The sequence below is a fragment of the Alligator mississippiensis genome, chromosome 2, assembly GCF_030867095.1.
Source record: "Alligator mississippiensis isolate rAllMis1 chromosome 2, rAllMis1, whole genome shotgun sequence".
NCBI classification, from domain to species: Eukaryota; Metazoa; Chordata; order Crocodylia; family Alligatoridae; genus Alligator; species Alligator mississippiensis.
In genome coordinates, this window is record NC_081825.1 from 171,203,901 (window position 1) to 171,231,663 (window position 27,763).

The 27,763-nt window shown below is 52.4% G+C and overlaps 1 protein-coding gene across 3 annotated transcripts; it reads right to left on the bottom strand.

Moving 5' to 3' along the window:
• Positions 1 to 1,597: 1,597 nt before the first annotated feature.
• Positions 1,598 to 27,760, bottom strand: FNBP4 (formin binding protein 4). 3 transcript variants are annotated; one of them, XM_059722415.1, is made up of 17 exons: positions 27,599 to 27,760; positions 24,558 to 24,650; positions 21,718 to 21,854; positions 21,191 to 21,383; positions 19,631 to 19,778; positions 19,392 to 19,512; positions 16,764 to 17,102; positions 16,184 to 16,394; positions 13,362 to 13,477; positions 12,008 to 12,112; positions 11,505 to 11,638; positions 10,347 to 10,525; positions 9,169 to 9,476; positions 5,173 to 5,317; positions 4,802 to 5,064; positions 3,812 to 3,969; positions 1,598 to 2,688 (listed from the first exon to the last, which is right to left on the bottom strand). In XM_059722415.1, exons 1-17 carry the CDS (start codon positions 27,723 to 27,725, stop codon positions 2,598 to 2,600), a joined length of 2,868 nt encoding a protein of 955 aa, XP_059578398.1. In that variant the 5' UTR covers positions 27,726 to 27,760; the 3' UTR covers positions 1,598 to 2,597. The 3 variants fall into 3 exon arrangements, with proteins under 3 accessions (XP_059578398.1, XP_059578397.1, XP_059578396.1); XM_059722414.1 differs by having other exon boundaries at positions 4,802 to 5,317; positions 13,362 to 13,474; XM_059722413.1 differs by having other exon boundaries at positions 4,802 to 5,317; positions 27,599 to 27,759.
• Positions 27,761 to 27,763: the final 3 nt, after the last annotated feature.

Consider the following 27,763-nt stretch of genomic DNA (forward strand, 5'->3'; position numbering starts at 1 on the left):
GTCCCAGCCTGCAGCAGCAGCCCACCTCTGCCCTGCACACAAATCTGGGGAGCATGTGCCCTCCTCCATGCCTCCCCCAGGGGTGCATAGTGGCAGGAGTGCCCTCCCCACCCCCCCCCAACTGAGCTGCAGCTCCATCTCATAACCCACCTTAGCCTCAGGGCCCCATTCATCCCGGCCCATCCCACTTCCTGCCACACTGTGGATCTGCACCCACCCAAATTCCCAAGCCACAGCCCAGCTGCTGCCTTTCACTCCTGACACAGTACCCCACCATCCTGACAGGGCATGTAGAAACCTCTCTCCCTAGGCTCAAACCTGCCTCCCCCCACACGCCTCACACCCATGCAAACTACCTTAATTTTGCATAACTGAGTGTTTCTGCACATAATTTTGAGTTTTTAGCTGTGCAATTAAAATCATGATCAACTGTGACTAATTTTTTTAATCACTCAACTAATAACGATCAAGTTTTTTAATAGTTTGACAGCCCTAATCATTTTACATTTTTATTAGTACATTTTGATGACATCCTGACTCATTAGCTCATGTAATTTATTACTAATAATCTTTGTGCAAGGATTAGCTTGGAAAAAGGAATTGGGACCTGGGAATAAGGAACCAACTTCAAGCTTATCTATTACCATGGGTCAGGCCTCCCTCAGACAGAAGTTTGCTTTGGGCCTACCAGTGCAGTCTAGCTACCTGCAGGCATTAGATGGAGGACATGTTGTGATGTTCAACAGTGACTCCTCTGCCCATGCCTCGGGAAGCTAATGGGGGTTATGTTAAACACTAGCTTTTTGCAACACCCATAAGTGATTTTCTGTCTTAGTTCAGTAGAAGAGTGAACCCTTTTTCTCCCTTCAAGAGAGAAAGGACAAAGTGGGCAGAAACAGACTTGGGGAATTCTTTACACTCTTGTCCCCCTGGCTGATATTGCTCATTAGAATTATTCAGCTTCCACTTTCCTGTTTCCTTCTGCTCAGGTTTTAGAAGTAGGAAGTGAAAGACTGAGCAGCTTGCTCAGTAGGTGGAATTAATCAGTCAACACAAGGCTGAAAAAACGCTTATGATGTGGGTGACTATTTCTTATGATCTGGTTTGGGGCATACTCAGCTCCCAATATTTTACAGGCTCAAGGGTACAGGCGCAGGCTGACTTTTGGGAACAGGTATTCTCAGAAAGCAGATTCATACAAGGCAAAAGGTTAGTTTTCCAAAGCTCCACATGTGACTAATTAAAAAATAAACAAAAAAAGTCCAGATGGAGCAAGAAAATTCAGCAATCTACTCTCAAATGAAAACCAACACTCATCACTCCCCTGCTAACAAGGATACCCAGGCATGGCCAGAAGCCCATCCACAACTACTTTAACATATCTAGGAATCCAGCAAGGTCTCTGCTAAAAAAGAGTAGTCTGCCTGCCCAGACCAAATCCTTCTCAGCTAGGAAGTTTGCATGGATGAAGGCTGGAGAAGCCAGAATGCCACTCTGCCCTGCTCAGCCCAAAGGTTCTCAGGAGCTTTCTTAGACCACATCTGACCAGACTAAGCCTGTCATGCCACCCCTGTAGCAAAGCACAAGGATACACAGGTTGAGAAGTATAAAAAGGGATTTTTATTAATGTCTATGTACAAATATACAAAACCAAAACGTAGAGAAATACAAATAGCTGGAAATCCCAATCTTTCAGCTTGAAAGAGTGACTTGTTACCTAATTCTGACCAAATGTAGGAAGAGTTGGGAAGAGCTGAAGGATTGGGGGCAGGGGGATCCTTTAACACAGACAAAATGCTACTTTAGCTGAAACAATCAAACTGGCAAAGACAGAAGGAACTGGGACCTGAACTGGGAGAAGACTAAAGAGAAAACAACCGCAATGATTTTCCAGGAGCAGCTCCCAGCACCAAAGACTCACAGGGTGACACCTGTGGGCAGATGAACGCACCAAACACATCCAGGGACTGACTGACTTGTATTCCCCTGGGCAGAGTGGACGGGTCTATTCACTCATATCAATGGACAGCAAGAACTGTGCTAACACAGCACTTGCAGACAAGCATGAGAAGAAACTCAGGGCTTACTGAACCTTCTGAGGGTCTAAGGACAGCCATGGCACTGCCCATTTCTAATGGGGCCAGCATGCACATCTTGTTGGACCCAGTCTATGCAGGCACAGCAAGGCTGCAGCCCTGGCACACACCAGACATGACAACTATAGAGGGACACCCTAGAGAGCCAAGTGTAAAACACAAGGAAGATCAGCCTTCCCCTTGGAAGGTTCTGACTTGACTGCCCCATAAATTAAGTGCAACCTCAAATTAGACCCATTCCCAGCTCTGCCTGATTCTGTCATTGCCAATTAAACTGTCAGAACTCATCCACTTTGCCCAGTAAAACACCTCAACAGGCCTTTCTCAGCCATCTCCACCCTGCCTCACAGGAGACTCTCTAGGCCGTGCAATGCCTGCATCAGCCCATTCAACTGAAACAGAATATCCCAAATGGTTACAATGTATTGGACAACGGTCACATTGGTAAAAAAAAAAAAGTTCTAAACTGTACATGTGGTAAATGCAATACTGCTGGAGGGATCATGTGTTTGATGTAGTTTTTCTCCGCTTGAGCCGTGCCCGCCAGTCCTCCGGCAGAGCCTCGAAGTTGGCATTTCTCTCTGCCATGCCACTGTTGAGAAATGAGAGAACATCAGTCTCTTGCAGGTCAGAAACAAAAGCTTGGGGTAGTCCCTGTGGAACCAGTTCTAACCTCAGCAGAGTACACAGCCAGTCTGTGGCAGGACAGGCATATAGAGTCAGGCTCTTGCTTGCATTCAGGATGCAGGAAAGAGATAGAAAGGCACCTTAAAATGTGACAAAGCTCCCTTCCTGTCCCTGGATATCCTACCGCTCTCCCCACTGCACCATTCAGACCCTGCCTCTTGGGGCAAACCTGTGTATTAGGCGCACACACAGAAAGAACTGCATAAGGGATGGCTGTATAGTGCCCAAGCCCTCACCCACTGTAGGGGTCAGGCACGTGGTCCCACACACACAGGCCAAAGTCAACAGTTAGAGACTTTCAGGACTGTGTAGCATCAGACTCCTCCACACCTGGCTCTGTTGGGCCACTTGAGGGTTGCTCTGTAACAAATCCTGCCACCCTTCTTTGATGCTCTTCACTTGATTCATCAGTGATAAATAGTCCATGAAACAAACCCTGCCCTGGTCAACCCCCTTGTTGCTGGGAATCTTCTGCTCCCCCTTTCTCTCCAAAGGCTGGCTTCTAAGTTAATGCATTAGGGTGACCATATATCCCAGTTTTCATAGGCTGTCCTGGACAGTTGGTATTCAAACAAAAGGCCCAGATTTATACCACCCTGCCCACATGTGCCCCACTCAGCTTCTTCTGAGCATGGGCGTGTGTGCATGCTGCCCCCGACCACAGCACCCCACACAGTTGCTCATGTAGCCACCCCTAAGGCCAGCCCTGACTGACCTGAGAAGTTCAGACACTTACGGCCCAGAGTAAACGGGACCAGGGAGCAGCCACTGCCCTGAGGAGAGTGGGAGTTCCTATACCTCAGCTCAGTTGCAATTAGTTGCATTTTATTTTCTATTGCTGCTGCCCACCTGTCTGGCACACCATGCTCTGCTTGCAGCAGTACCGCTGACTTGAGGGTTGGGGGAAGGCAGCAGTTTCCTGGATTTCCCATGGTCCCATATGGTCACCCTACCCATGATAGATCAGGGCCAGAGTCTTATTTGCTTCCTCCCCAACAGGGGAAAATTGTCTCCTCTCATCTCCATACCTCATGAGTTGCTGTTGCTTCCACTCCTCAATCCGCTTCTGCGTGGTCAGCTCCCTATCATCCTCACTGGAGCTAGAGTTCTCCTCCTCATCCAGCTCCCGCTGGATGGTCTGCCACTTCTTCACCAGAGATGGCATCTTTGTTTTACCCTTCTTGCTCTGCACCCAAAAATTCAACAGGCCAATGTAAGGGTCAATACTTGGGTAAAGTAAAGGAGGGTGCAAACAAGTATTTGCATGGGCATGGACAAGTAGGACTTCCCTATGGGCCACAACAGGCAGCCACAAAGGCCACCCAAACACAACCATGAGGATGTAGGCTGGGGAACACCTGTCACAAACATGAGACCAAATTGACAAGGGGATCCAATTAGCCTCTGTTGCCAGAGAAATGCTACGGTGCAACATAAATGCTGAGCTGGGTGCCTTTGTGAACGACTGACTGGCCAGAATCAGACTAGTCAGGCCTCCAATTTAGCATCCAGGACTCAAACAGTCCATTTATTCTAGCAACAGCCTGCAAAGGAACACAATTTCCCACAGAAAACTGGACCAGTAGGCACTTCAAGACTGGCACCCTTGGCTCCCTTCTTTAATGCCCCCACTTCTGACTGCTGGAATCCCTGAAACAAACCTGCCATACCACAAGGAAGCAAATACCCCAGAGAAGCAGTTGTAGCTACATGGAAGACACCTGCAGCTTCACACAAGGCCTTGAAGGCCTTCATTTGTTAACTGCCACCCACCTCTTAGGAACAAGAAGTTTCTTGCCTCCCAGGGCCAAAGCTCAGCCACATTTAAGGTAGGGATATAACCCAGGCATCCTGACCCCAATCCTCCTTCTCCAGCTGTTAGTGGACTGCTGGTCCAAGCCTTTCTTAGATTTGCATGGGCCTCATTCCTTCCTTTAATGCCAGGATCCTGGCAGTGGCAGGAGAAGGTTTCATGCTTCCCTGCCCCCCACACAGACAGCACTGCAAACACCTCCTACCTTGTCCTTTCTGCCTTTCCTTGGCTTCTCGGGAGGCAACGCTTTTGTGGTAGGAGGCGGCGGTGGAGGTGGTGGCTGAGGTGGAGGTGGTGGAGGTGGCTGTTCGGATGCACTGGTGGCAGGCAGAGCTCCTCGGGCAGGGGTTGGCTGCACTGTGGGGGCAGCAAGCCTCACAGGCATAGAACACTCTGAGTAGCTCATGAGAGGAGGTGCAGCCACTCCCATGTAGTTAGACTGGAGGCTCAGCCCTGTGGACTGAGGCCCTGCATACATAGGAGAGAGACGGAGATTGGCACGTCCCTGGATCTCCCCTTGCAGCCGTTGTCTTGGTTTCAGAGAGCCAAGGGGTCCGCTTGATGGCCCGTACTTACTGGAAACCATAACAGGCTGACTGTAGAGAACAGGACAGCTGCCAATGGTGGCTGTTCGCTGCACCAGCCCCATGCTCATTTCAGTAGCTTTCCTCTTCTGAGACTTGGCAGAAAGCACTGTGGAGGGGCTGGGCTCAGTGGTATTCTGGAAACAGAGAAGTCAGGCAGTTAGGGGCTAGACTGGCACCAGACTGGCCAAACACAGACTGCCTGACTTCCTACAGGGAGCATGGGCTCTACCTTCAGGGTGTTAGCAAGGATGAAGACTGCTTAGATAGTTCAGAAAGCTGTGTCAAACTGCCTGGTTTGAGCTGGGGACGTAAGAGCTCGTGTTCTTGCTTATCTGCCACTCCCTTCCAGATCCAGTCTCTCTCTCTGCCGATCTCTCCCATCTCCATCCCTTATTCTCAAGACTCTTTCAATATCCACACACAATTCCTGGGGCAACCATGACACACTTGCTTCCTAAACTGCTAACTATCAAGGGCTTCCATGAGGCTGGCTATGTAGAATCTGCTCCAAGTTGCTGCCCTTCACCCAACCATCCTCCTGCCTTGCATCTAACAACAGAGGCGGGCAATTATTTCGGGCAGAGGGTTGCTTACCCAGTTTTGGCAGGCTGTCGAGGACCACATGAGTAGCCCCGCCACCTGACAGGTGCCCTACACCTTGGTCACCACCTTGGGACCAATGTCCCAATGTCTTTGGTCCCAAGACATTGGTCCCATGTCCTAGGGCCAGTACCGGTGGGGCCCAAAGCGGGGCACAGGCTGGCAGGGGTTTGTGGAGTTGGGCTGGCCTGCACCGGCAGGGAGAGGGGGGAGCTGGCCTAGCTCCATAGAGCCCTTGCTGGCCGGGACCCTGCATTCCTGCCACCCTGCTCTGGGCCCCACCAGCACTGGCCCCGGGACACCAGTGCGGGCCCTGTGCTCCCGCTGGCTCCTGCACCTGCTCACTCCCAGTGCCCCCCAGCTCCATGGTACAGTCAGGGGGCAGTGCACAGCCCTGATCCCCTTCCTGCCAGCAGGGAAGAAGCTGGTGCTGAGCGCGGGGAAAAGCGGCCCCTCGCCCACCCCATGGCCGGTGCTCCCTGCTGCAGCTGCTCGCAGCCCACGCAGGGCTGTCCTGAGCAGGCACAGGCAGCACCACACAGGTTGCAAGCAGGATGCCAGCCATGGGGCAAGTGAGGGGCCACTTTTCCCTGCGCTCAGCACAGCTTGTAACCCAGCTCTGGGCTCACCTGTCGGGGCTGTGCACAGCAGCAGTAGCTGCGGCCCACCCTGCGTGCTGCACCGGGCAGTACTGGCTGCTGCTGCCCACCTGGAACGCGTGCAGGGCAGCCCACAGGTAGCAATGGCAAATGCTGTCCGGCACAGTAAGCAGGGGGGCCACAACTGCTGTTGCCATGCGCAGCCCTAACAGGTGAGCCTGGAGCCGTGCAGGGCCCAAGCTGGCAGTGGGGCCAGGTTACAAGATGGTGTTGAGCACAAGGCGGGGAAAAGTGTCCCTCACCTGCCCTGTGGCCAGCACCCCGCACTGCAGATGCTCGCAGCCCGCCTGGGGCTGTCTGTGCCTGCTCAGGACAGCCCCGCGCGGGCTGCAAGCGGCTACAGCAGGGAGCGCTGGCCACAGGGCAGGGAAGGGTCACTTTCCTCCACGTCAGGAAGGAGCAGGGAAGGAGCCCAGGGAAAAGTTGAGCACATGGAGGGGGAAAAGCAGCTGCCCCGTGGCCAGCGCTTCCTGCTGCAGCCGCTCGCAGCCTGCACGGAGCTGTCCGGAGCAGGCACAGGCAGCCCCACGTGGGCTGTGAGCGGCTGCAGTGTGGGGCTTCTCCCCCTCAACACTCAGCTTTTCCCCTAGCTCCTTCCCTGCCTGGGGCTGCCCCCACCCTTACATGTGGTTCCAGCACAGGGCAGCCATACAGTCCCAGGCCAGAAGCCCCTCGTGAGACTTCTTTCTGGAGGGATGGGGCCAGGCAGGCCTTGTTGTGGGAGCCTGCTGGGCTTCCCCTGGGTTCTACTGCTCTTGGCTCCTGTTTTTTGGGGGGGTTTTTTGTTGTTTTTTTTTCCAGGAACCAAGGGCAGAGAAATATTAATTTTCTAAATTTTTTAGGGGCCCAGCGGGCCAGATAGAATGGCAGTCCACGAGCCATATTTTGCCCACCCCTGATCTGCAAGATCACTATGAAAAGCTGAAGTGCAGCACAGCCCATCAATCTCACAGATCAAAGTGAAGGCAGCACCAGTGCAGGACTACCATCCTGCCCTTTCACATATTCGCACTTGCATTCAATCAACTGCTTCCTCAGGAAATCAATTAAGAAAGATTCCATAGCCCCATTGCCTGAGATAGCAGGGGCCCAGACTGTGCCCCTGGAGGTATCTTCTGTTCCTACACAGCACAACTCTACTATCATGCTGGGTGAGGAACTCTCTCAGGGTAACCGTCAGGAAGCTGGGGGTGCACTGACAGATTTTTTGGGCCGATACAGATCGCTGAATTTTAATGAGCCATATCTACCAAAAATCAATCCAATTCTCAATATGTGACTGGCTGGGCAACTTGGAGAGCAGAGCCCAGGTGGTAAGTTTATTGCGAGGGAAGGGGCAGATTGAGGACCCCACGGTGAGGAAGGGGTGGGGCTGGGGGGCCAGATGGAGCCATGAATGGGTTATCTGGGTCTACTCACTCACAGGTACACATGGGGGGAGGGGGGGAAGGGGGCGGCTCCTGCTGCTACACACACTGCAGGAGGCATGGGGGGCATATGCCCCCTGGATCTGTGCACGGTGTGAGGACAGGCTGCTGCTGTGGGCTGGGGCCAGGGCTGTACTGGGCTCTTTCCTGCAGGTGGAGCAGGCGGCAGCAGCGCTGGGAGGGGAGCTGGGGGGCCACAGCAAATTTTGAGTCGTCTGCAGCCCTCCCCACACCGTAGCTCCCTACCCAGCACTGTCATCCTGAGCACAGCCTGGCCCAACCCCTGCCCCCAGGAATAACCTGGCGCAGCCCTGGCCCCAACCCACACCAGCAGCCTGCCCTCACCCTGTGCAGATCTGTGGGGCACATGGCCCCCCATGCCCTCCCAGGGTGCACATAGTGGTGGGAACTGCCCCCCACTTCCTCCCAGGTGAGCCGCTTCCAGCTCTGTCCCATGCTCCGCCTTGCCCCAGCTGTGCAGTGCCTACCCCAGTCCCACTCCCTCCCTCCCTCACTGTGGGGTCCTCAATCTGCCCACACCCATGCTCCTTCCCCCACAACACTTACCAGCCAGACGCTGCTCTCTAAGCTGCCTGGCTGCATATTGGCAATTAGATTGGTATCAGCCAATATGCCTCATTAAAAATCAGCTACTGGTATCAGCCCAAATAATCTCTAACTCCTATCAACTTTCCTTATATTAGTGCTGATCCGATATGGAACCGATGTATTGGTGCACCTCTACAGGAAGCCTTCCCAGAGAGAACAAAGCTCTCTGGGCTCTTGCAGCTCTGGAAACAGAACCTCACCAGCTTGCAAGACCAATACAGTGATGGAGGCCGTTTCCCTGCTTTTACTCTTGTAGGGTGCTACTCCTGTGCCAGATGACAAACCAATCCCTCACCCCAGCAGAGTTGCAAGCCCTGCCTGATCTTCAGAGCTAATATGGATACCTTAGCTCCCCATCCCTCTCTAATCTGCTCTGACTCTTCACTCTAGGGGTCTGCTTCTGTAACGCCACCTTGGAAGGAGCCTTTTCTCAAGCTTGTGAGAAGTGCATGCAGCACTCAAGGCACAGGCCTGTCCCCGGGTCCCCATACTGAGGAAGGCAGTGTTCTGGCTGTGGTCTCTAGGGAGCAGACCTTTCCCCACTGGGCTCAGGCTCCAGGTGACAGGATATAAAGTGCCTCCACTGCAGGTCACAAAGCAGTGCCCATTGAGAAATGTGCAGGACTCAAAAGCAACAAAACTGCCAAGCTCCTTCCTGGCTGCAGACAGTGGCTGCTCTCACCACCTTACCTGACTGCTTGGGATAGCTGGGCGAAGAAGAGGTTTCAGAGGACCATCTTCCTCAGTTCCTGGGGCTGGTGGCTCCTCCCCTTCTTCATCTTCCATCTCTACCTCCTGGATCTCTCCATCTTCACCAGGTGGCGGCGGAGGTGGGGGTGGTGGCGACTCTGGAGGAGGTGGTGGAGGTGGTGGAACTTCCAGAGGCAAAGGGGGTTGGAGCACAGGGACAGAAGACTGAAGCAGAGTCCAAAATGGAGTAAGTGGCATGAGAGATGTAGAAGGAACTTGGCCAGAGAAGGACTCCTTACAGAGAGAGCCTGAAGAAGATACACAGAGATGTCCTTGACAATCTTGGCCTGAAACTCCTCTTCTCTCACCCCAGCTGTTTTCCTCTGCTCAGCTACACTATGGCCTCCTCCCCTGGGAGGCAGCTTAGTCCTTCTAGAGGGGAGGAGTGTGGCAGAGATGCTTGCCGCTTTTGCTCCAAGCCTGAGTATAGGGCCCCACCAGCAGTTTTGACATGGGACTGGGGGATGCACCACCATTTCCACACCTGAGTACTGGGTATCTTGGGTAACTAGACAGCAGTGGGGTGGAGTTTGTCTTCACCCCCAGGGCCTGGGAATAGGGCCTCATTTCTGGCTTAGCCCCTCGTCCACAGCTCTGCTACCCTTTCAAAGGCAGCTCGCGTGGGGGGAATGCCGGCTTCTGCAGGCGGTTGCTGCTCACTGCTCACCACCCCTTCTGTCTGCGGGCGGTCACTGTTCACCACCCACCACCAGCGTCTGCGGGCAGTCCCCGCTGCTGCCTACAAATGGTGTCCCCTCATATTGGGATGCACGTTATTCATGTACCCTTCTCTACCAAATGTGTGGTGGGGTTTTGGAGTCATCATGGATTGCCTGCAGACAAATGTTCATTCCCTTCCTCTCTCTCAGATGCATTTACTTAGCTCCTATCACTACAGATCTCCAAGCATCTTGTGATCTGACAAACATAGCCTCGCTCACCCAATTACACCTGGGCACTGAGAGGCCAAGATGACTTGGTCCAAGGTAGGGTATCTATGTCAAAGCAAAAAAGTGAGCCTAGGAACTTCTCACTTCTCAAGTCCCCATACTCTCACTCCCTCCCACAAATCCATGTTGCCTGCCTCTCTGTGAGGTCTCCCATAGGTCCTCCAGTACCTGTGGAGCTGTCCGCTGAGTCTGCCCCAGCCTCCAATTTCTCTTTTGAAGCTTGTTTAGGAGGAGCTTCAGCTTTGCTCTCCAGAGATTGCTGCCCCTCCTCGTCGTCCTCTCCATCTGGGAACTCCCACTGGGACTCTCCCGTGTGCTCATTAACATAGAAATAGCGCCTATGGTCCCTAAATCACAAGAAAGAAAACAAGGCTTTACACTCTCTCCCCCAGCAGTGACACATCAATGTGGGCCTCTCCTGCGATAGCTGTGTGCTCTCACAGGGAAGCCCCGCTGTCAGCAGAGCTGCTATTCACAAAGGCAACAAACGACTTTGAGCATGAAGGAGAAGGGTCCCAGCTGACTCGCTCAAAGCTGTTTGTGCTGTTGGCTCTGTGAGTATCACCCTGAGCCTTCCACTCCAAAAGGAGGGCCAGGAAAGCAGACCCATGTTCAGTGGGGGTCCAGCTTTCACTAGCATTGGGACTTTTAGTAATTGCCTCAGTTTAAGTGGCCCTCCAGAACAGAAAATGGGGAGCAGCTGGGTTTAGACAAGGCAGCTGCCCCCCATCAAGTCTGCAGAGGCCACACTTATTATACTCTTTGTGTCAAACATACAGTGAATGCTAGAGAGAGCGAGTGGATCTGGGAGCTGAAAAACAAAAGAGCAAAGATTTCAAATAAAGAAAAAATAAATCAAGAAAAGCCAAATAGAAAAAGAAATGTTTGGGTCTGACCTGACAGCAGGAGACAGTAATCTTGTTCTTCATTCCATCCATGAGCAGGGGCTCTCCTTTATTGTCGGTGCTGTAAGCCGGGGGGGTGGAGTTCCAGATATCCTGCAAAGTGCACAGAGCTCTCGCATGCGCGACCCCCCAAGCCCGCCTTCCTCAGCGCATTTACCCTCGGGAGAGTGAAAACCAGCTCTGTCCAATCACTGAACCAAATTCATTTCAAACACTTTTTTAGCATTTGCTTTTTAGGTCTCCAATTTGGTGGCTGGCCCAAACTCTGTAAGTGCAGGAGGTTCCCTGCCCGCCTGGCATCGCTAACTGCAGCTGCTCCCAGTCTCCAAGATAGATGACGCCACGTCGTCAGGTGTTGAAGGTCACAAATCATGTCTGAGATGTCAAAGTTGAAAGATGAAAAAGGTAGAAGAGTGCGTACCTGTCCCAGTGGCAGGACCAGCCTTTAGGGGTGGCGTTTATTTCATATTGTTTTAGCTGTTCAGCTGCATCTTGCAATTTGCGTTTGAGGTAGTTGCCATGGAGGGCGCCTTCTCGCCAGTCTGCGATGCGGGTCTAGGGGGCCAACAAGCAGACAATCAATTACCATTTTGACAGCAAGAGAGGATACAAAAAGAGAAGTTTTTCAAAGTCTGGGGCTACTATGCCAAGGGGGATGCCAGCAGAGCACAGCACTTCTGGTGGCAAAAGGAAGGAGGTGCAGATCAGCAAGCCTTGGCAGCTCTAAAAGTAAAGATACTGGATGCTTTCTCCACCTGGAGAGTCTGGGGTGGAAAAACAGCTCAGTTCAATATGTGTGTTCATCACACAAGACTGTCCCCTGCCACTCAGCTCCCAGGGAAACACCAGCATTCAGGTAATGGAGGGGTGTCTAATTCCCTTGCACACAGCATTGACTTTGGAGGGGAAAGAACATTCTATTACCTCAGTCTGCAACAGGAGCACATGGAAGTTGGAGATGGATTGTCTGCTGATACCCAGGAACTCCAGCTTACTAGTCAGGGTGTTTGCTAGCTCTCCAATCTGAAACTGCCAAGGGATAATAAAGAAAGTCAGCATCTCCCTCCAGACAGCCACAGGCCCTGCTGTTCCCAGCACTTGAGGCAGCTCCCAAAAACAGCACCTGCACTTTGGGTTAGAAGAGCAGGCTGTGCAGAGGCCAGCAGGAACTAATGAGTGGCTAACCAGAGCTCTTGATTCCAGCACTCCTTGAAGCAGGGCCCCTTTTAGCCAGCCTGCACTAGGTGCACTATAGATTGGGAGGGCAAAAAGGTCTTTTCCATCTTTAGTTTCTATGGGTTGTACCATACAGGTACAGGCAAACCAGAACTGCCCTCCCCCTCCCCTCTTCATGCACACTAGAGCTGGACACTTGATTATACATGTGCAAGCTTAAGGGAAGTTTAGGTTAGCTGTTAGGAGAAACTCTCTCACTAGGAGGATAGTAAAGTCCTGGAATAGGTTACTCAGAAAGGTTGTGGAATCTCCATCCTTGGAGGTTTTTAAGACCCCACTAGACAAAACCTTGGCTGGGATAATATAGTTGGGGCTTCCCCCACTTTGAACAGGGGGTTGAACTAGATGACCTCCTGAGGTCCCTTCCAACTAAGTGTGCACCAATAAAGTTTCTCTTGGCCAATAGCAATGGCCAATTATTAACCAGCTATGTTGGCTGATACCGATCCAATAGCGAATTTACAGGAATGCAGCCCAGCAGTTTGGAGAGCAGCCTTCTGCCAGTAAGTTTGTGGTGGGCAGGGGGGTAGAAATGAGGCCCCCATGGTGAGGGAGTGGGGCAGGGGCAGGCATTGTCCAGCCAGGGCAGTGAATGTGACCCAAGTGAGTGGGATGGAGCCATGGGCAGCTGGGCCGCTCCCCAACACTGCATGCACCCCTGGAGGAGGCACAGGGGCATGTGCCCCCCCCCCCGGATTTGTGTATGGGGCAGGGGTGGGCTGCCTGATGCAGGCTCAGGGCTAGGGGCTGTGCCAACCTCTTCTCAGCAGGGGAGCTGGGCCGGGGCTGTGCTCGGGGTGGTTGGGGGCAGGGCAGGTGGTGGCAGTGGGAGGGGTGGTCATCATCACGCAAGAAGAAATTAAAATATGAACGGCATTCATATCAGGCAAAACCAGCCCAGGCCATCCAGCCCAGCCCTCCCACTCCAAAATCACCAAGGAACACGACTAAGAACCAGGAGCGAAAGCTTCCAAGTGCCACTTCAGAGGAAATGTATTGCTCCACTCTTGCCAGTGCCAGCATTCCCCTTCTCTTCCTTTACCTTCAGGTCCTGCTCCTCTTCTACTTTCGGCGCTCCTTGCACTTTCACTTTGTCCTGAAGCTCCTCTGTCTCTATTTCTTTGTCTGAATTCTCCTCAACTGCTTCTGCACTCACTGCTGAAGTAAAACAAAACAAAAAAACCCCAAAACCTTTCTACTTGCTCCCACAACACTGTCTAGTCTTCACTCACTGCCCCCCCCTCCCCCCCGACAGCGTGCTTGGGTTAGGACAGATCCTGTCATGGATCCAAAGACCTGGGCCTTTTTTTGCTTCTATTATGAGTAAAGGATGTGTAAATTTCCAGAAAGATGCGCGTGTTTCAAAAACAAGGTTCCCCCCACCCCAATTTTTCATATTTTAAATGTTTGGAACCCATCTGGAAGATTTCGTTTTGGTCAGATTCTTTCCTTTCCATCTGATTTTTAAAACAAAAGTTTGCTTACAGGGGGGATCTATTTTGCCAATACCCATTCAATGCTAGTGGTTCACGAGTGGGAAAGGGAGGTTGCTATCAAAGATCCAACACTGATGAACTTACAAGAGCAAGAATGCTAGCAACACAAAACAGACTTAGAATCATAGAAAATTAGGGTTGGAAGGGACCTCAGGAGGTCATATAGTTCAACCCCTGCTCAAAGTAGGAGGTTGATTGACAGTCCTCTGGCAGAGCCATCATTTGGAATGGGGAGCTGTCCTAGGTAGGGGCAATGCTACCTGAGTCCATTGCTTTGAGGGGGGAGCAGCCCCAAATGAAACTGCTGGCTCAGGCAGGTGTGGCTGCAACAGTATCACCTGTGATCTCCCATACCCGTAAAGGGAAGGGAAGGGGGAGAGAAGCTATAGCCTAGAGTCATGTCCATGAGAGAGTACTGTTAGAGGCCTGTTCTCACTGCCATTACTTTGCCATCACAACAGTAAGCTCTGTGTTGACTGTACCCTGCTATCCTGACATCAAGATATTTTGCATCCTACTTTTCTCTGTGGGCCCTGCATCTGCTGTCACCAATGCAAAGGATTCACCCAGCAGGGATAGAGAAAGTACCCCAACCCCACTCAGGGCTACAGGTCTGTGGCAAATGGGGGCTCATCACCACTGCTCTTCAGGCTGGCTATGGTTTTACTGTTCTTCGGCTTGGCATGGATCAGGTTTCAGTCTAGGGGTAGGATCAATCCAGCAGAAGATTCTGCATGAGGCCAGCCAAAGATTCCTGGTGCAGCCTCAGCCTCATGCAGAACAGTGCAGGACTGCGGCATTGATGCCTACAGTCAGATGGGTGGCAAACTGGCTAGATGGTCACACCCGGAGAGTAGTGGTGTATGGGTTGTTTTCAACTTGGAGGGATGTGGGCAGTGGAGTCCCCCAGGGCTCGGTCCTGGGGCCTGTGCTGTTTAACATCTTCATCAGTGATCTGGATGTGGGTGTGGAAAGCATGCTGTCTAAATTCGCTGACGACACCAAGTTGTGAGGCAAGGTGGGCACGCTGGAGGGAAGGGACAGAATCCAGCTATATCTAGACAAGATGCAGAGGTGGGCAGATGAGAATAGGATGGAGTTCAATGCAGACAAGTACAAGGTACTGCATCTAGGGAGAAGGAACCAGCGACACCCCTATAGGCTGGGAAACACCCTATAGGCTTTGTCAACACAGTGGCAGAAAGGGATCCTGGAGTCATTGTTGACTCCAGGATGAACATGAGCATCCAATGCGAGGAAACGGTCAGTAAGGCTAACCGCGCCTTGTCATACATCTACAGATTTATCACAAGCAGGTCCAGGGAGGTGATTCTCCCCCTATATGCGGCATTGGTCAGGCCGCAGTTGGGAGTACTGCATCCAGTTCTGGGTGCCGCACTTCGAGAGGGATGTGGCTAGCATTGAGAAGGTCCAGAGGAGGGCCACTCGTATGGTCAAGGGGCACCGGGGCAGGCCCTACGAAGAAACGCTAAAGGGCCTGAACCTATTCATTCTCCACAAGAGAAGGCTGAGAGGAGATCTGGTGGTCTTTTACAAACTCACCAGGGAGAACCAGCGAGAATTGTGGGGAGGTTCTGTTCCCCTGGGCACCACCTGGGGTTACTAGGAATAATGGCCACAAATTGTTAGAGAGAAGGTTCAGGCTGGACATCAGGAGGCACTACTCTACAGTCAGAGCTGCCAGGCTCTGGAATGGGCTCCCAAGGGTGGTGGTACTCTCTCCTACCTTGGGGGTCTTCAAGAGGAGGCTGGACAGATATTAGGCTGGGGTGATATGACCACGGCAACCATTCCTGCCCAGGGCAGGGGGTCAGACCTGATGATCTGTTTAGGTCCCTTCTGGCCCTAAGCACTATGAAACAATAGAACAGCACCAACTACTGGCAGTCTTTGACCAACTACTGGCTGTCTTTGTAGGGGAACAATCCTTCAAGGGGCTGTATCAGCTGGCTGAGGGAGCACAGTTTGATGACTGACTTATCAAGTACTGACCTAGCTCTGGATATTTCTTTCATCGATGTCCATCAACACTATTTCAAGGTAAGATTAAAGGGCTCATATCACACAACCCCAGTGCCTCATAACCCTTTCTCCCCAGCACATGGGTGTTGACTCCAGCACAGCCCTTGATGACTGCTCTTTCACTGCAACAACTGATGCAAGACAAGGACTTATCACACACCACCCATGGAGCAAGTATCCTGCAAACTGCACGCATCTTGACAAGCCTGGGGCCCTGCACCTCCAAACTCTTCCACTGCTCTGCATGAGTGCTTCACTCTTGCCAAATACAGTACTTTGTCAGTAAGTTGGAATGAAAGTCGTGGCTAAAAAGTAGTTAAGTTACCTGCTTCCCCAGTTTCGGGACTCTCTCGGCCAGTCTTGCTTGAGCCCCGGCTGGTTGACTCTGGGCTGCCTGCTCCCACAAAAAGTTTCCATTTGCCTCGCTTGGAGGCCTGCCGGCGCATCACATCCTGAGATGCACACTGGCTTCCGTCAGAGAGTGGGCTGGAGCCTGAAACACTGCCGTCTCCCTCCTCCAAGGCTCGTAACTCTGCCTGAAACAAGGACAGTGTACAGCACGTCAGGGGAGCTCGCTCGCCAGCATAGGGGCAGTGGCCCAGAGCATTTATAGGGAGGGAGGGATAGAGTTCTTGGAGGGGAGCTGCAGCCACAGAAAAGTGATGTTGGACAAGAAGCTGACTCCCACCTCCTGAGCGCATAGGGCAGTAACACCTACTCCCCGCTTCAAGGGCTGCAAGAATCATCTTGGGTCCAAGCACAGACAGAGAAGGAATGAGACAGGACTGTTTCTCAACCTTCTCTCTCTTCTCCTACATTGTTTCTGCTTAATGGGTTACCCTAAGAGCTATGGGCCTCCCTCTGACCATGGTTTTGCTCCCACCAGGAAAGTGGCCCTCACTCACCTTCTTCCTCTCCAGCACCATCTCCAACTCAAGCGTGTCCTGCTCCTCCTCCTCCTCACCACTCTCGCCTGATTGCACTACACTGCACAAATCCTCCTGTGATGGGTCTTCCAGAGGACCCCTGGAAGGTTCCTGCTCTTCAGCAGCAACTGTTGCTCCCTGGGCTGTCGTGTCCTCTTCTGGAGTTGGTTCTACCTCCTCCTTACAGATCACTTTCCTCCTCCACCGCTCCTCTTCCTCCTTCACAACATCAGGCAAGAGTGGAGCCAGCAGAGATGCTGCCACTCCCTTCTTCTCCTCTTCACTGTTGGAAAGGGCTTGGACACCTTCATTCACCTCCTACAGGATACACAGATGAGTCATGGGTTCTCTTCCATTCAAAGGACTGCTATGATCAGAGTGCCCAAAGTGTACTCTGATAGAACCAGAGCAGTCGGTCACAGCCCAAGCTGATGGCGGCCCAGGGGGGTGGGGGGGTGGAAAGGAGGTGTGGGGAAGGAATGAGACATTTATCTTGGGGAGATCCCCAAAACACAGGCTTATTTTTCAACAAGAGATTAGCAGCGTTCATACAAACTGCCATAGCAGGAGTTCACTCAGTCAAGTACCTTAACTCTGGCACCAGTCAGCACAAGATCATTCAGAGTAAGGTACAAGAACACTGTAGTGGCACTTGAGAGTGACTGGCCCATGAGAAAACATCCCTCTAGCCTTCCACCAAAGATGGGGTGGAGGAAAGTCCATTCCCACACTTTTACCTTGCTCAATAGGAATTTTCCAGGTTAGGTTATCTAGATAAAAGGGATAATGTTGAGGTCTTTCTAACCCATCTTGCCACCAGTCTGAAGTCCCTCTTTCTTCTTTCCCAAATGCTGGTGACAGACCTGAGCATTGGATTCCAGGTATAGACACCATGTCTGATCTTCCAAAGATCAGTGTTTTCTGCCCTAGTACATATGACCCTGAACATTCCACACTGTCCCTCTCTGGACTCGTATGAAAGGTGGCAATCCTACCCCCTAACTAACCCCTCACCCCCCCACTTCCTCCACTGCATTGCACAAAAGCATTCAAAACAATGGGCAAGGAGAGAGAGTAAAGGTGGGGGCACTTCTCAGACACAAACAGGTCTGTAAGCCTAGAGGTAGATTTCAAACAGATTTAACAAGGATGATCTGCTAGCCTCTGGAAATAATTTCAACTAAATATTATCAAGGCCTAGTGCTCCTGTATGAAGGCAGTTTCCAGTTAGCTGGAGCTTGGAGGAAGCTTAGATTAAGGGCAGGCTGGCCCCCATCTCCTTCCACCAGGGTTCCTTGTGCCTGCATTTGAGGCAGGTTCTCCTGGACATTATCATGGATGGGACAAGAGGATCCCACTTCAAACCAACAGGACAAATCGTGTGGTCCCAACTCCAAACTGAACTCTCAAGCTGGCCTAGTCTTCCCCACTCTGGGCACATCTACACAAGATGTCTACTACAGAGCTGAATGATTAACTGCACAGTAAATGTATCTGCATTTACACATGCATCCCCATTAGGGAGTGCAAAACTAATGAACTCCACAGCAGTATTTACAAGTCCTACCCTGCTGTGGAGTTTTTTTTGTGTGCAGTAGTGCACATATAGATACTGAGCTGGCTGGCTGGGGCACGAGTGCTTCAGTGAAGGGGCTGCCTACTGGCTAGCCCCATGCTGAAGCACTCTCAAGCCCCAGCCAGCCCCTCCACAGCACAATGAGCCCAGTCAAAGCAGCTCTGGGCTGGCAAGTTGACCTCCCCACCAGCTGAGGCTGTTGCAACTCAGCTCAATGTGCTGCTCTCCAGATACACAGGTAAACTGTGCACCCAGGAGCAATAAACTGCAGAGCAATAAGCAGTTTATTGCTGCTCCTCAATGGCACATGTAGACACACCCTCTCTGCGCTGAGCCAGGCCACGTATCGCTCCCAGGCACCTAAGAGACAATTCATATAAAGGAGTCTGTCTTTGCTATGCTAAAAAGACTCTACCTATATTTCCCATACAGACAGAGCTGTGTGGCCCAAACAGAAGAGGCAAATGTTTGCCTGGAAAATACTGACAATGTGGCAGCATATAATGATCGCATCTCTGCCCCAGACAGTATAACCCACCCCCCCCTCCCCCCCGAGGAATCTACACTTCATTTTTGTTCAAAGACCCTTCCCTCCTCCCCCTGCAGACACCTCTGATAAAGCAAGAACCAGAGATGCCCAGGCAGAGTATTTAGGGTTGGCATGCATGCAAACATTCATTTGCAAGAAACAGGTGAACAAACCAGACTGGGAGTCTACAGCATGAGGGAACAACCCTTCTTGCAACTATCAAGCTTCCAGGATAGAGCCTTCCCCCCAAAAGGAAGATCTCAGAAACTAAGATCCCAGGGATTTTCAACTGCACTAGTTAAGCAGCTATTTGTGACAGCTCTGGGCTCCCTGGTTCATGGCTGCCAAGTTCACTGCATCACATATTTTTTGAACACTTGGATGCCAGGATGCCATATACTGCACAAGGTGGTAAGCAGTCATAGCAGTTGAACAGGTTTTCAACGAGTTGTCCTCAATCAATCCCAAAAGGAATGACTAACTTCAACCAGCTTCTACTAACCTTCTTCACCTCTCGCTTGGGAAGGATGGTCCCACGATTAGCACTGCCAACAGCAGCACCCTTTTCCTGAGGGTAAACGTCTGCAGCTACCAAGAAACTCCCATTGGCACCTGCCACAGTGCTAGGGAAAGAAAGCGCACACACAGTGAAGGGCATGTTTAGCAACGAACAGCATCACAATCCTCCAATCTATTCTGGGTTCCAGAGACAGCTGGCTCCAAGCCTGCTATAGTTCTCACCTGGGCTGATAATGCTGAAGACCCTGGACCTGTGTTGCAAGGTACTGGGGCAGTTCCCAGGTCACCTCATTAGTTTGAGTGTTCCAGTAATAATAGCAACCTGTGTTGTCATCCCATACTTCCTGCCAGTCTCCCATCTCCACTCCCACTGAAAGAAAAAGCAAAAGGGTTTAAGTGAACCAGGTACCCAAGGCCTGTGTGCCTGCACTGGTTGCCAAGACCTTGTCTTCATGTCTTGTGAAGAGGACTCTGAGCTATATCCCATCTCTGAAGTCCCTCCCAAAGCTCCCACTGCTCAGCTGCCTTCAACACCCTTTTGAAGACACATGTGAGCATGCAGGCCAGGGGTCAGCAACTCCCAGCATCCATGCCAGAGCATGGCACGTGACACCATTTTGCTTGGCATGCCATGCCACGCCAGCCTGGGCTCTGGGTAGCTGCTGCTGGCCACAGAGGCCAGGTTCCTTGCAGCAGGAAGCTGAGAGGCTGCAAGCCCTGCTGCAAGCAGCCCGGGCTCCATGGCTGGCAGCAGCTGCCCAGAGGCTGAGCCAGCTGCAGCTGGGAAGCTGCAAACAGCTGCACCAGGCTCTGGAGCACAGGTTGGGCTCCATGGAAATGGCAGCTGCAGGCATGCTGCTGAACAGATGGTGGGGAAGGGGCCTGGGGCAACACAACTTTCACCTTTCTTCCATCATCCACCTGGAGGCATGCAGAAGCACGCATGCAGTCACTGCCACCACCACAAACCCCAGTGGAGCTGTTTGCAGCTTGCTGGCAGCTTGCTACAGCTACCCAGAGCCCAGACCAGCTGTGATAGGCAGGTGGGAGACTGCAAACAGCTGCACCAGGCTACACAGCCCTTGGCCAGGTTCCAAGCTGGCAACAAGTACATGTGCACCACTGGGTGGACAGCAGGAAGGGTGAGGGGGACTGAGGTTCTGCTGCCCCAGGTCCCTCCCCCACTGTCTACCTGGAGGCACATATGCATGAGCCACTGGCAGGGAGCTGATGCCATGTCTTTGGAGCCCAGTGAAGCTGTTTGAAGCCTTTCAGCTGCCTGCCACAGCCAGCCTGGGCTCTGGGCAGCTGTAGCAGGTGGCTGACAGGCTGCAAACAGCTGCACTGGGCTCCAGAGCTATGTAGCAACTGCACACATGCCGTGGGGCTCAGGGTGGGGAAGGGGCTGGGGCAGTGCAACTCTAGCCCCTCCTCCACCATCTGCCTGGAGATGCACATGCAGCTGCTGACAGCAAGGAGGATAGGGCCCCTCATGACTCCACTGCAGTCTGCCCCTGGCATGTCATGGTCAGGTGTGGGTCAGGATTGCGGTGTTTTTGGCACTCCAGCCAATTACATGAGGTCCATTACACGTCTGGACTACAAAACCGTATTTATCCTCTGACACCCCAGCTGGAGAGACCTGGCCTGTTTCCACCCAATGGAACAATCAAGAGATAAATGCACTACCTGGCACAGGGGGTCTCAGTCCCCACCCCCTAAACGATTGCTCTGGGCACACAGAAGCAACTTACAGCATAGGATCTAAGTAAGCACACTCACCTCCAGCTAGTGAACACTGGGTATCATATTGCCACTTCACCGTCTGGGCAGAGGCTGCCCCATTTGCTGTTGTGGAGGAATGACCTGAGGAAGATTCCTTGGGCTCTGGGCGGGGAGGGGTCGGAGGTGGAGCAGAAGTGGCAGTGGTGGTGGATTTGGCTGGCTGGGGAGGAGCTGTAATGGCATCAATCTCCTTTAAAAAACACAAATGTTCACAAATGAATTGAAACTCCAGATGAGAAGATCAGCTGATCTGGACAATGGGACAGTTAATGGACTTGTCTACACACAGATGAAATGGCAACCCCTGCTAGGTTCTCTCAGACTTTCTTCCTAGGAGCCCTGAACAACCCCCCTCCCTCCCCAACTCCAGCAACATCAAAACCAGGCACATTTCCCCTTGCAAAAGCTTAAGCTTGTCATAATGTTGGGAGCTCCCTTATCCAAAGCTGCATGACGCATGTGGTTGCAGCCAGCTCCCCTCTCAGCCCCCAGATGTACCTAAGGAAGATAGGAGTCTTACTAACCGCTAGGAAGTTAGCCAGTGTGCTGTCAATGTCTGCTGAATTATTTCCGTTTGCATCTGCAGAGCGCACGGACTTCTCAGACGCCTCACCTTCTTCATCATCGCTGTCAGCATATGCACCAAGCAAACATAAGCCACCTGAGCAGAGAAAGGTTAACAATGACAGGTTCTTTCTGCTTATGACAGCCCAAGTTACAGTCACATATACAAGCATAGGGGAATTAAAGAACCTCGCATGCACTCTGCAAAATGCAACAAGTTCACAGAATATGCATACATTCAACCACCCTGAGAAAGTCTTCTGTCTAGAAGAGGGACTTGAACCTGGGCCCCTCAGATTAAGAGTTGTTTAGCAATGGACAGCACTGAACTCAGGTTTTAGGCAACTGGGGCCAAATACACCTCAAAGGCAATCACACCTTTCCTCCAACCTTCAGCCCTCTCATTAGCTCCCATTCTTCCCACTGTTTACAGAGAATCATAGAAAATTAGGGTTGGAAGTAGAGGTATGCTGATATATCAGTGTCTTATTGTATCAACACCGATAAAAGGAAAATTAATGTTATCGGCAATTGGCTTTTTTTTTGGCCAGCGTACTTGATAATGTCACTGATAAATGCTGTGTGCATGAGTTCAATTGCAGCGTGCACGCAGCCAGGAATGCAGCTCGGAATGCAGCTCAGCGTCTTGGAGAGCAGCCTACTGCCAGTAAGCTGGGATGGCGGGGGGAGGAAGGAGTGGGAGGGGAAGAAGGGGCAGGGAGGAGGGAAGGGACATGGGAAGGGAGGGAGTGGGGCAGAGGCTGCTCAGCCAGGGCAGTGAATGAGACCCTGGGAGTGGGAAAGAGCCACTGGCGGCTCATCTAAGGGGACACAGGAGGGTAGGGAGGCTCTCCGCTGCTGTGCTCATGCCCAGGGAAGGCATGGGGGGGCATGTGCCCCCCCTGGATTTGTGCGCAGGGTGGACTGCAGGCTTGGGGCCAGGGGCTGTACCAGCCTCTTTCCGGCAGTGGGGGGGGGGGAGGGGAGGGAAGGGGCAGCGCTGGGCTGGGGCTGCACTGGTGGCACCACCATCTTCCTCCCCTCCCCCCCCGTGAAGAGGCTGGCACAGCCCCTGGCCCTGAGCCTCACCCCATGCACAAATCCATGGGGGCACATGCCCCCATGTCTCACCCCCCCCCCCCCCGACAAGCTGCCCGTGGCTCCGTCCTGCTCCCAGAGTTGCACTTACCACCCTGGCTGGGCAACACCTGCCCCTTCCCCACTCTCTCCCTCACAAAGGGGGACTCATTCCTTGCCCCCCCCCCAACTTACTGGCAGGAAGCTGCTCTCCAAGCTGCTGGCTGGCATTCCTGTAAATTCACTATTGGATTGGTATCAGCCAATATGGCTAGTTAATAACTAGCCATTAGTATTGGGCAAGAAAATCTTTATCGGCACACCCTTAGTTGAAAGGGACCTCAGAAGGTCATCTAGTTCAACCCCTGTTCAGAGTGGGGCAAGCCCCAACTATATCATCACAGCAAAGGCTTTGTCTAGTGGGGTCTTAAAAACCTCCAAGAACGGAGAGTCCACAACCTCTCTGGGTAACCTGTTCCAGTGCTTTACTATCCTCCTAGTGAGAAAGTTTCTCCTAACAGCTAACCTAAACTTCCCTTACTACAACTTGAGGCCATTGCACCTTGTTCTGTCATCTGCCACCACTAAGGACACTAACTCCATCCTCTTTGGAACCACCCTCACGTGATTGAAGGCTGTTATTAAATTGCCACTCAGTTTTCTCTTCTCTGGGCTAAATAAGCCCAGTTCTCCTCTTAAATGATGTTCCCCAGACCTCTAACCATTTTTGTAGCCCTTCACTGGACTCTCTCCAATATGTCTACATCCTTCTGTAGTAGAAGGATGAGGCAATAATTCCACCAATACAGGAACAGTACTAAGCATCAGCTTATTTCTCTGAGGTGATGATTATTATATGGCTTGCATTACAGGATAAGTCTGGGGCCTTACTGCAGTGGGCACTGTCCAGACACACTGATAGCTGGGTCCTAGCATCAAAGAGCTTATGGTCTCATTTGAAGCAAGATGCAAACAGAAATGAACTTTATAACATGGGAGCCAGAATCCAACTATTCTGAATGGAAGCTGAGGTGGTGCAAAACCTAGAATATTTCGGCAGACCACATTTGTGCGTCATACAAATGAAGGATTGGTCACACCTGCTTTGGAGATTAATAGCTCAAAGAAGACAATTCTCTACCTCATAGTTTTAAGCATTTTACTCATTTAACTAATTAGCATACATTACATTTAACTGGTTGAAGGTTGCTGGATCTCAGACATAAGCTTTCTCCTCTTTGCTTTCTACATCAGGAAGATGATTCCTGTCTGCCCTGTTTTTCTAGAAAGAGTCCACGGACAACTGAAGGTTTGTGAAAGCAGTGAAGTTTTACTGAGATGAGGACTGTTTTTTATTCAGGCTCTTTTGAGACCAAGTTAAGAGAAACACAGCAAAATTAGAAGAAAGAGTTTCAAAGAATTTAATGTCTACTGAACATCACTTAGAGATGAGGGAGCTCACAGTCCATTAAGCCAGCTGGGAGGCCCTCCAGCACAAACATGGAAAGTAAGATCTGATAGCCCTGATATTCCTTAGGCAAAACACAAACAAAGAGCCATCCCTTTAAGAGACCTCCAACCCATATGCCTCAATGAACATCAACACATGGTGGTGACCGCACTGTGAATAGCATGCCCAGCACCACAGACCTGAGCTGACCCCAAAAGCTGGCTCTCACTAACCATGGATCAAAACAGAACCCAGGGAGGAGACATGTCTTACCTGTTGGCCTGACAGCCGCAGGTCCAGCTGGCACAGTCATTTGTGGTGGGTTTGAAGCAGTTTTGGGAGCTTCCCCAACTACCTCTGGCTCATCTAGATTAAGGAAAGGAAAACAAAACTCATTTCAGCTGCATGCAGAGGAAGAGAGGGTAAAACTAAGCCCAGTGGTGATAACCAGTAGTGACATGTGCAACCTGGAGGCAGGGAATTATGGGGAAGGTTTTCCTTGATGAATAGAAACAGGTTTCTCTGGGATCTGCTTAAGCCAAGACGCAATAAAAAAGCCAATTTCTTTTAGGGAACAGACTGCAACCTTTGTTGCCCCTGCTGTTGCTCCTGGCACCATCACTGTTTCATTCAGGCAGCTTCCCATGTACCATATTGCTTAGTCATAAAGGTGCACCGATACATCAGTCCAATATCGGATCGGTAACGATATAAAGAAAACTGGCTGTATCAGATATCAGCCCGATGAGGCTCATCGTTTGGCAGATAAATGCCCATGATGCGCGCAGGTGCAGCGCAGCTCTCAGGCAGCAAGGAGCAGACAGCAGTGGTAAGTCTGGTGTTATGGAAGGGGAGGGGGCAGGGAAGGGGTATGGGGGGGCAGAACAATGCCCCCCACAGTGAGGGAGGGGGCAGGCACTGCCTAGACGGGGGGAGGAGGGAACAGCAGAGCTGTGGCTTGAGGTGTGGGGAGGAGGCAGCTCCTGCTGCTGTTTGCACCCCGAGAGGGAATGTGGGGGGCATGTGCCCCCCCAGATCTGCACATGGGAGGGTGGGATGCAGCTGGGACTGGGCTCAAAATGGGCACTGGCACCACTGGGAGGGCACCGGCACCACTCCACCCCAAATTTCACCACCGCTGCACTCCCAGCACCACCACTGCCAGCCACCCAGAACAGCCCCAGCTCAATGCCCCACTTCCACCCATGCCAGAAATAGCTGGGGCTGCACCAGGCAGCTGACAGCGGCAGGAGTGGAGCAGCAGTGAAATTGGAGTGGATGAAGCAACCTCCCAGCACTACCAGTGACTGCTCCGAACCCATCCTGCTCCAGGGGTCACATGCCCCTCCACACCCCTGTGCCCTCCAGAGGTACAAGAAGTGGTGGAAGCCTCCTCCTCCCCCCACCAGCCTGGGCAGCGCCTGCACCCTCCCTCACTGTGGGGGGTGTTAATCTGCCCCCTCCCACACCTCTTCTACCATACTGGACTTACTAGCCAGAGGCAGTTGTATTGGAAATCAGATCAGTATTGGCCATTATGCCTCCTTAAATATCTGCTATCAGTATCACAGTCCCAAAAATCTCTATTGGCACACCCCTACTTAGTCACCCATTGAACAGGAAATCTTCAGATTTTAGTGAAAGCACTGCACTGCTGTGCAGGAACCCAGAGCTCCACCTCATCATGAAAAATCCTAGCCATCAGTTCCTGGCACTTTGTGGACATAATTGCTTATGCTCCAAATTACATGGAAGCTGAGGCTGCAAACTGAACCACTCTGTTACTGCACTTTAAACTCTAAAATGGCACTGACACAATACATTTTACTGAGAGAACTTTGAAATCTACATGCAAGACCAAGCAGCAAAGCTCACTTCCCCAGCTATGTAAGGATCTTTGCTTCCTTTCTGTCCAGTGCTGGCTCCTATACCAATGACTCACCAGGGACAGAAGGCAGTAGGGGCTCAAGAGCAACAATAGCGTATTTATTACATTACTAACACATATGACTGTAAAGTATTACGGCAGTCTTCTTGAAACTGCTGGCTCTGAGGGAGGGATTGATTTTGAAGTAAGAGCAAATGCAGTAACCTCTACTATGGAAATGACAAAAATATCTACCTAGGAATCTCAGGGGAAACCACAGACTGCTTTGCTAAGTGATGTGTGCCACGTGGCCCTCATGCTCATGAGCTTCCTGCTCTCAGAAACCCACTGGCACAGAACAAAGGCACTTGATTCAATGTGTTACTTCAAACTAAGGCTCGTTTGTAAGTGCCAAAGAGCAGAATATGTGGAAATTAAATGCACACCTGACTCCATCAAGGGCTAGGTCAGCGGTTCCTAAATGGGGTTGCAACATCAGTGGATGGGGTCATGGGGGTGAGGGGCTGTGGGCTGGGAGTAAGGGGCCATGGCTAAGGAAATGGGGCCACAAATGGCATCGTGCTGAGGAAGAGTTTGGGAAGCACTGGGTTAGGTTCTAGGAATATACTCAAAGAACATAATAAGAGGCTTCCTCAGACAAGAAAACAAATACCAGGCGATGTATACGCCAACAACTGACAAAGCTTTTGCTCCCAAACTCCAGGCATCTGCCAAACTCCAGAACAACTTGCCAGCCCTATATGGAAAATCCAATCAAACCAGTACCCGCACAACAGAGGCTCCCAAAAGGGTCCTCTCTAGGAAGCTGCCACTACTCAAGGCTTGCAGTTTCACCTGGGAAGAGCAGAAATGCAATACACTGGCAGCCCTCATGAGAAATGCAGGCACAAAGGTGTTTCAGAGACGCTGCGCAGGGGCAACAAGTCCCTCAGGCCTCCGGCCCAGAAAAACGAGAGAACAAATAAAATCCACCACAAAGCTCCCAAAAGCGCCCAGCCCCAGGAAGGAAACCTGGACCCAGCGCTGCGGGTAGATATCCCCGGCCCGAGCCGCCCCCAACTCCAGGCCCGCCGCATCACGCCGCCCCTCCCCCACAGCAACGCCGCCCGCAAGGGGAGACGCGAGTTACTGCCTCCGGCGCAGGCCCAGGCCCCGGCCCCCCTTCTCGCGCTGAGCGGCCGGCGCCGGGGGGGGAGGGGGACGCGGGGGTGACAGGGCGGGCCCGGCCGGGCGCGCAGGCCGCGGCGAGCTGCAAGGCCGCGAACGCGGGGCGCGGCCGGGCCGCGGCGACAGGCAGCCCCCCCACACCCCGGGATGGGCCCCGGCCCCGGCCTGATGTAGCAGCCGCGACCGCCCCTCACCGCCGGCCTGGCCCGGCCCTGCTTGGGGCCTGATGCGGCCTAGCTCGGGGCGGCCGCCTACCCACCCGGCTCCGAGCCCGAGTCGCCCTCGGCCGCCGCCTCCTCCCGGCCCAGCCCGGCCGCGCGCGGCCCCGGCGGCGAGAGCTGCAGGATGGGCCTCCGACCCGGCACCGCCCGCGACCGCTTGCCCATGGCGCCCGCCCGGCTCCGCGCGCTCCCGGCCGCCCAAC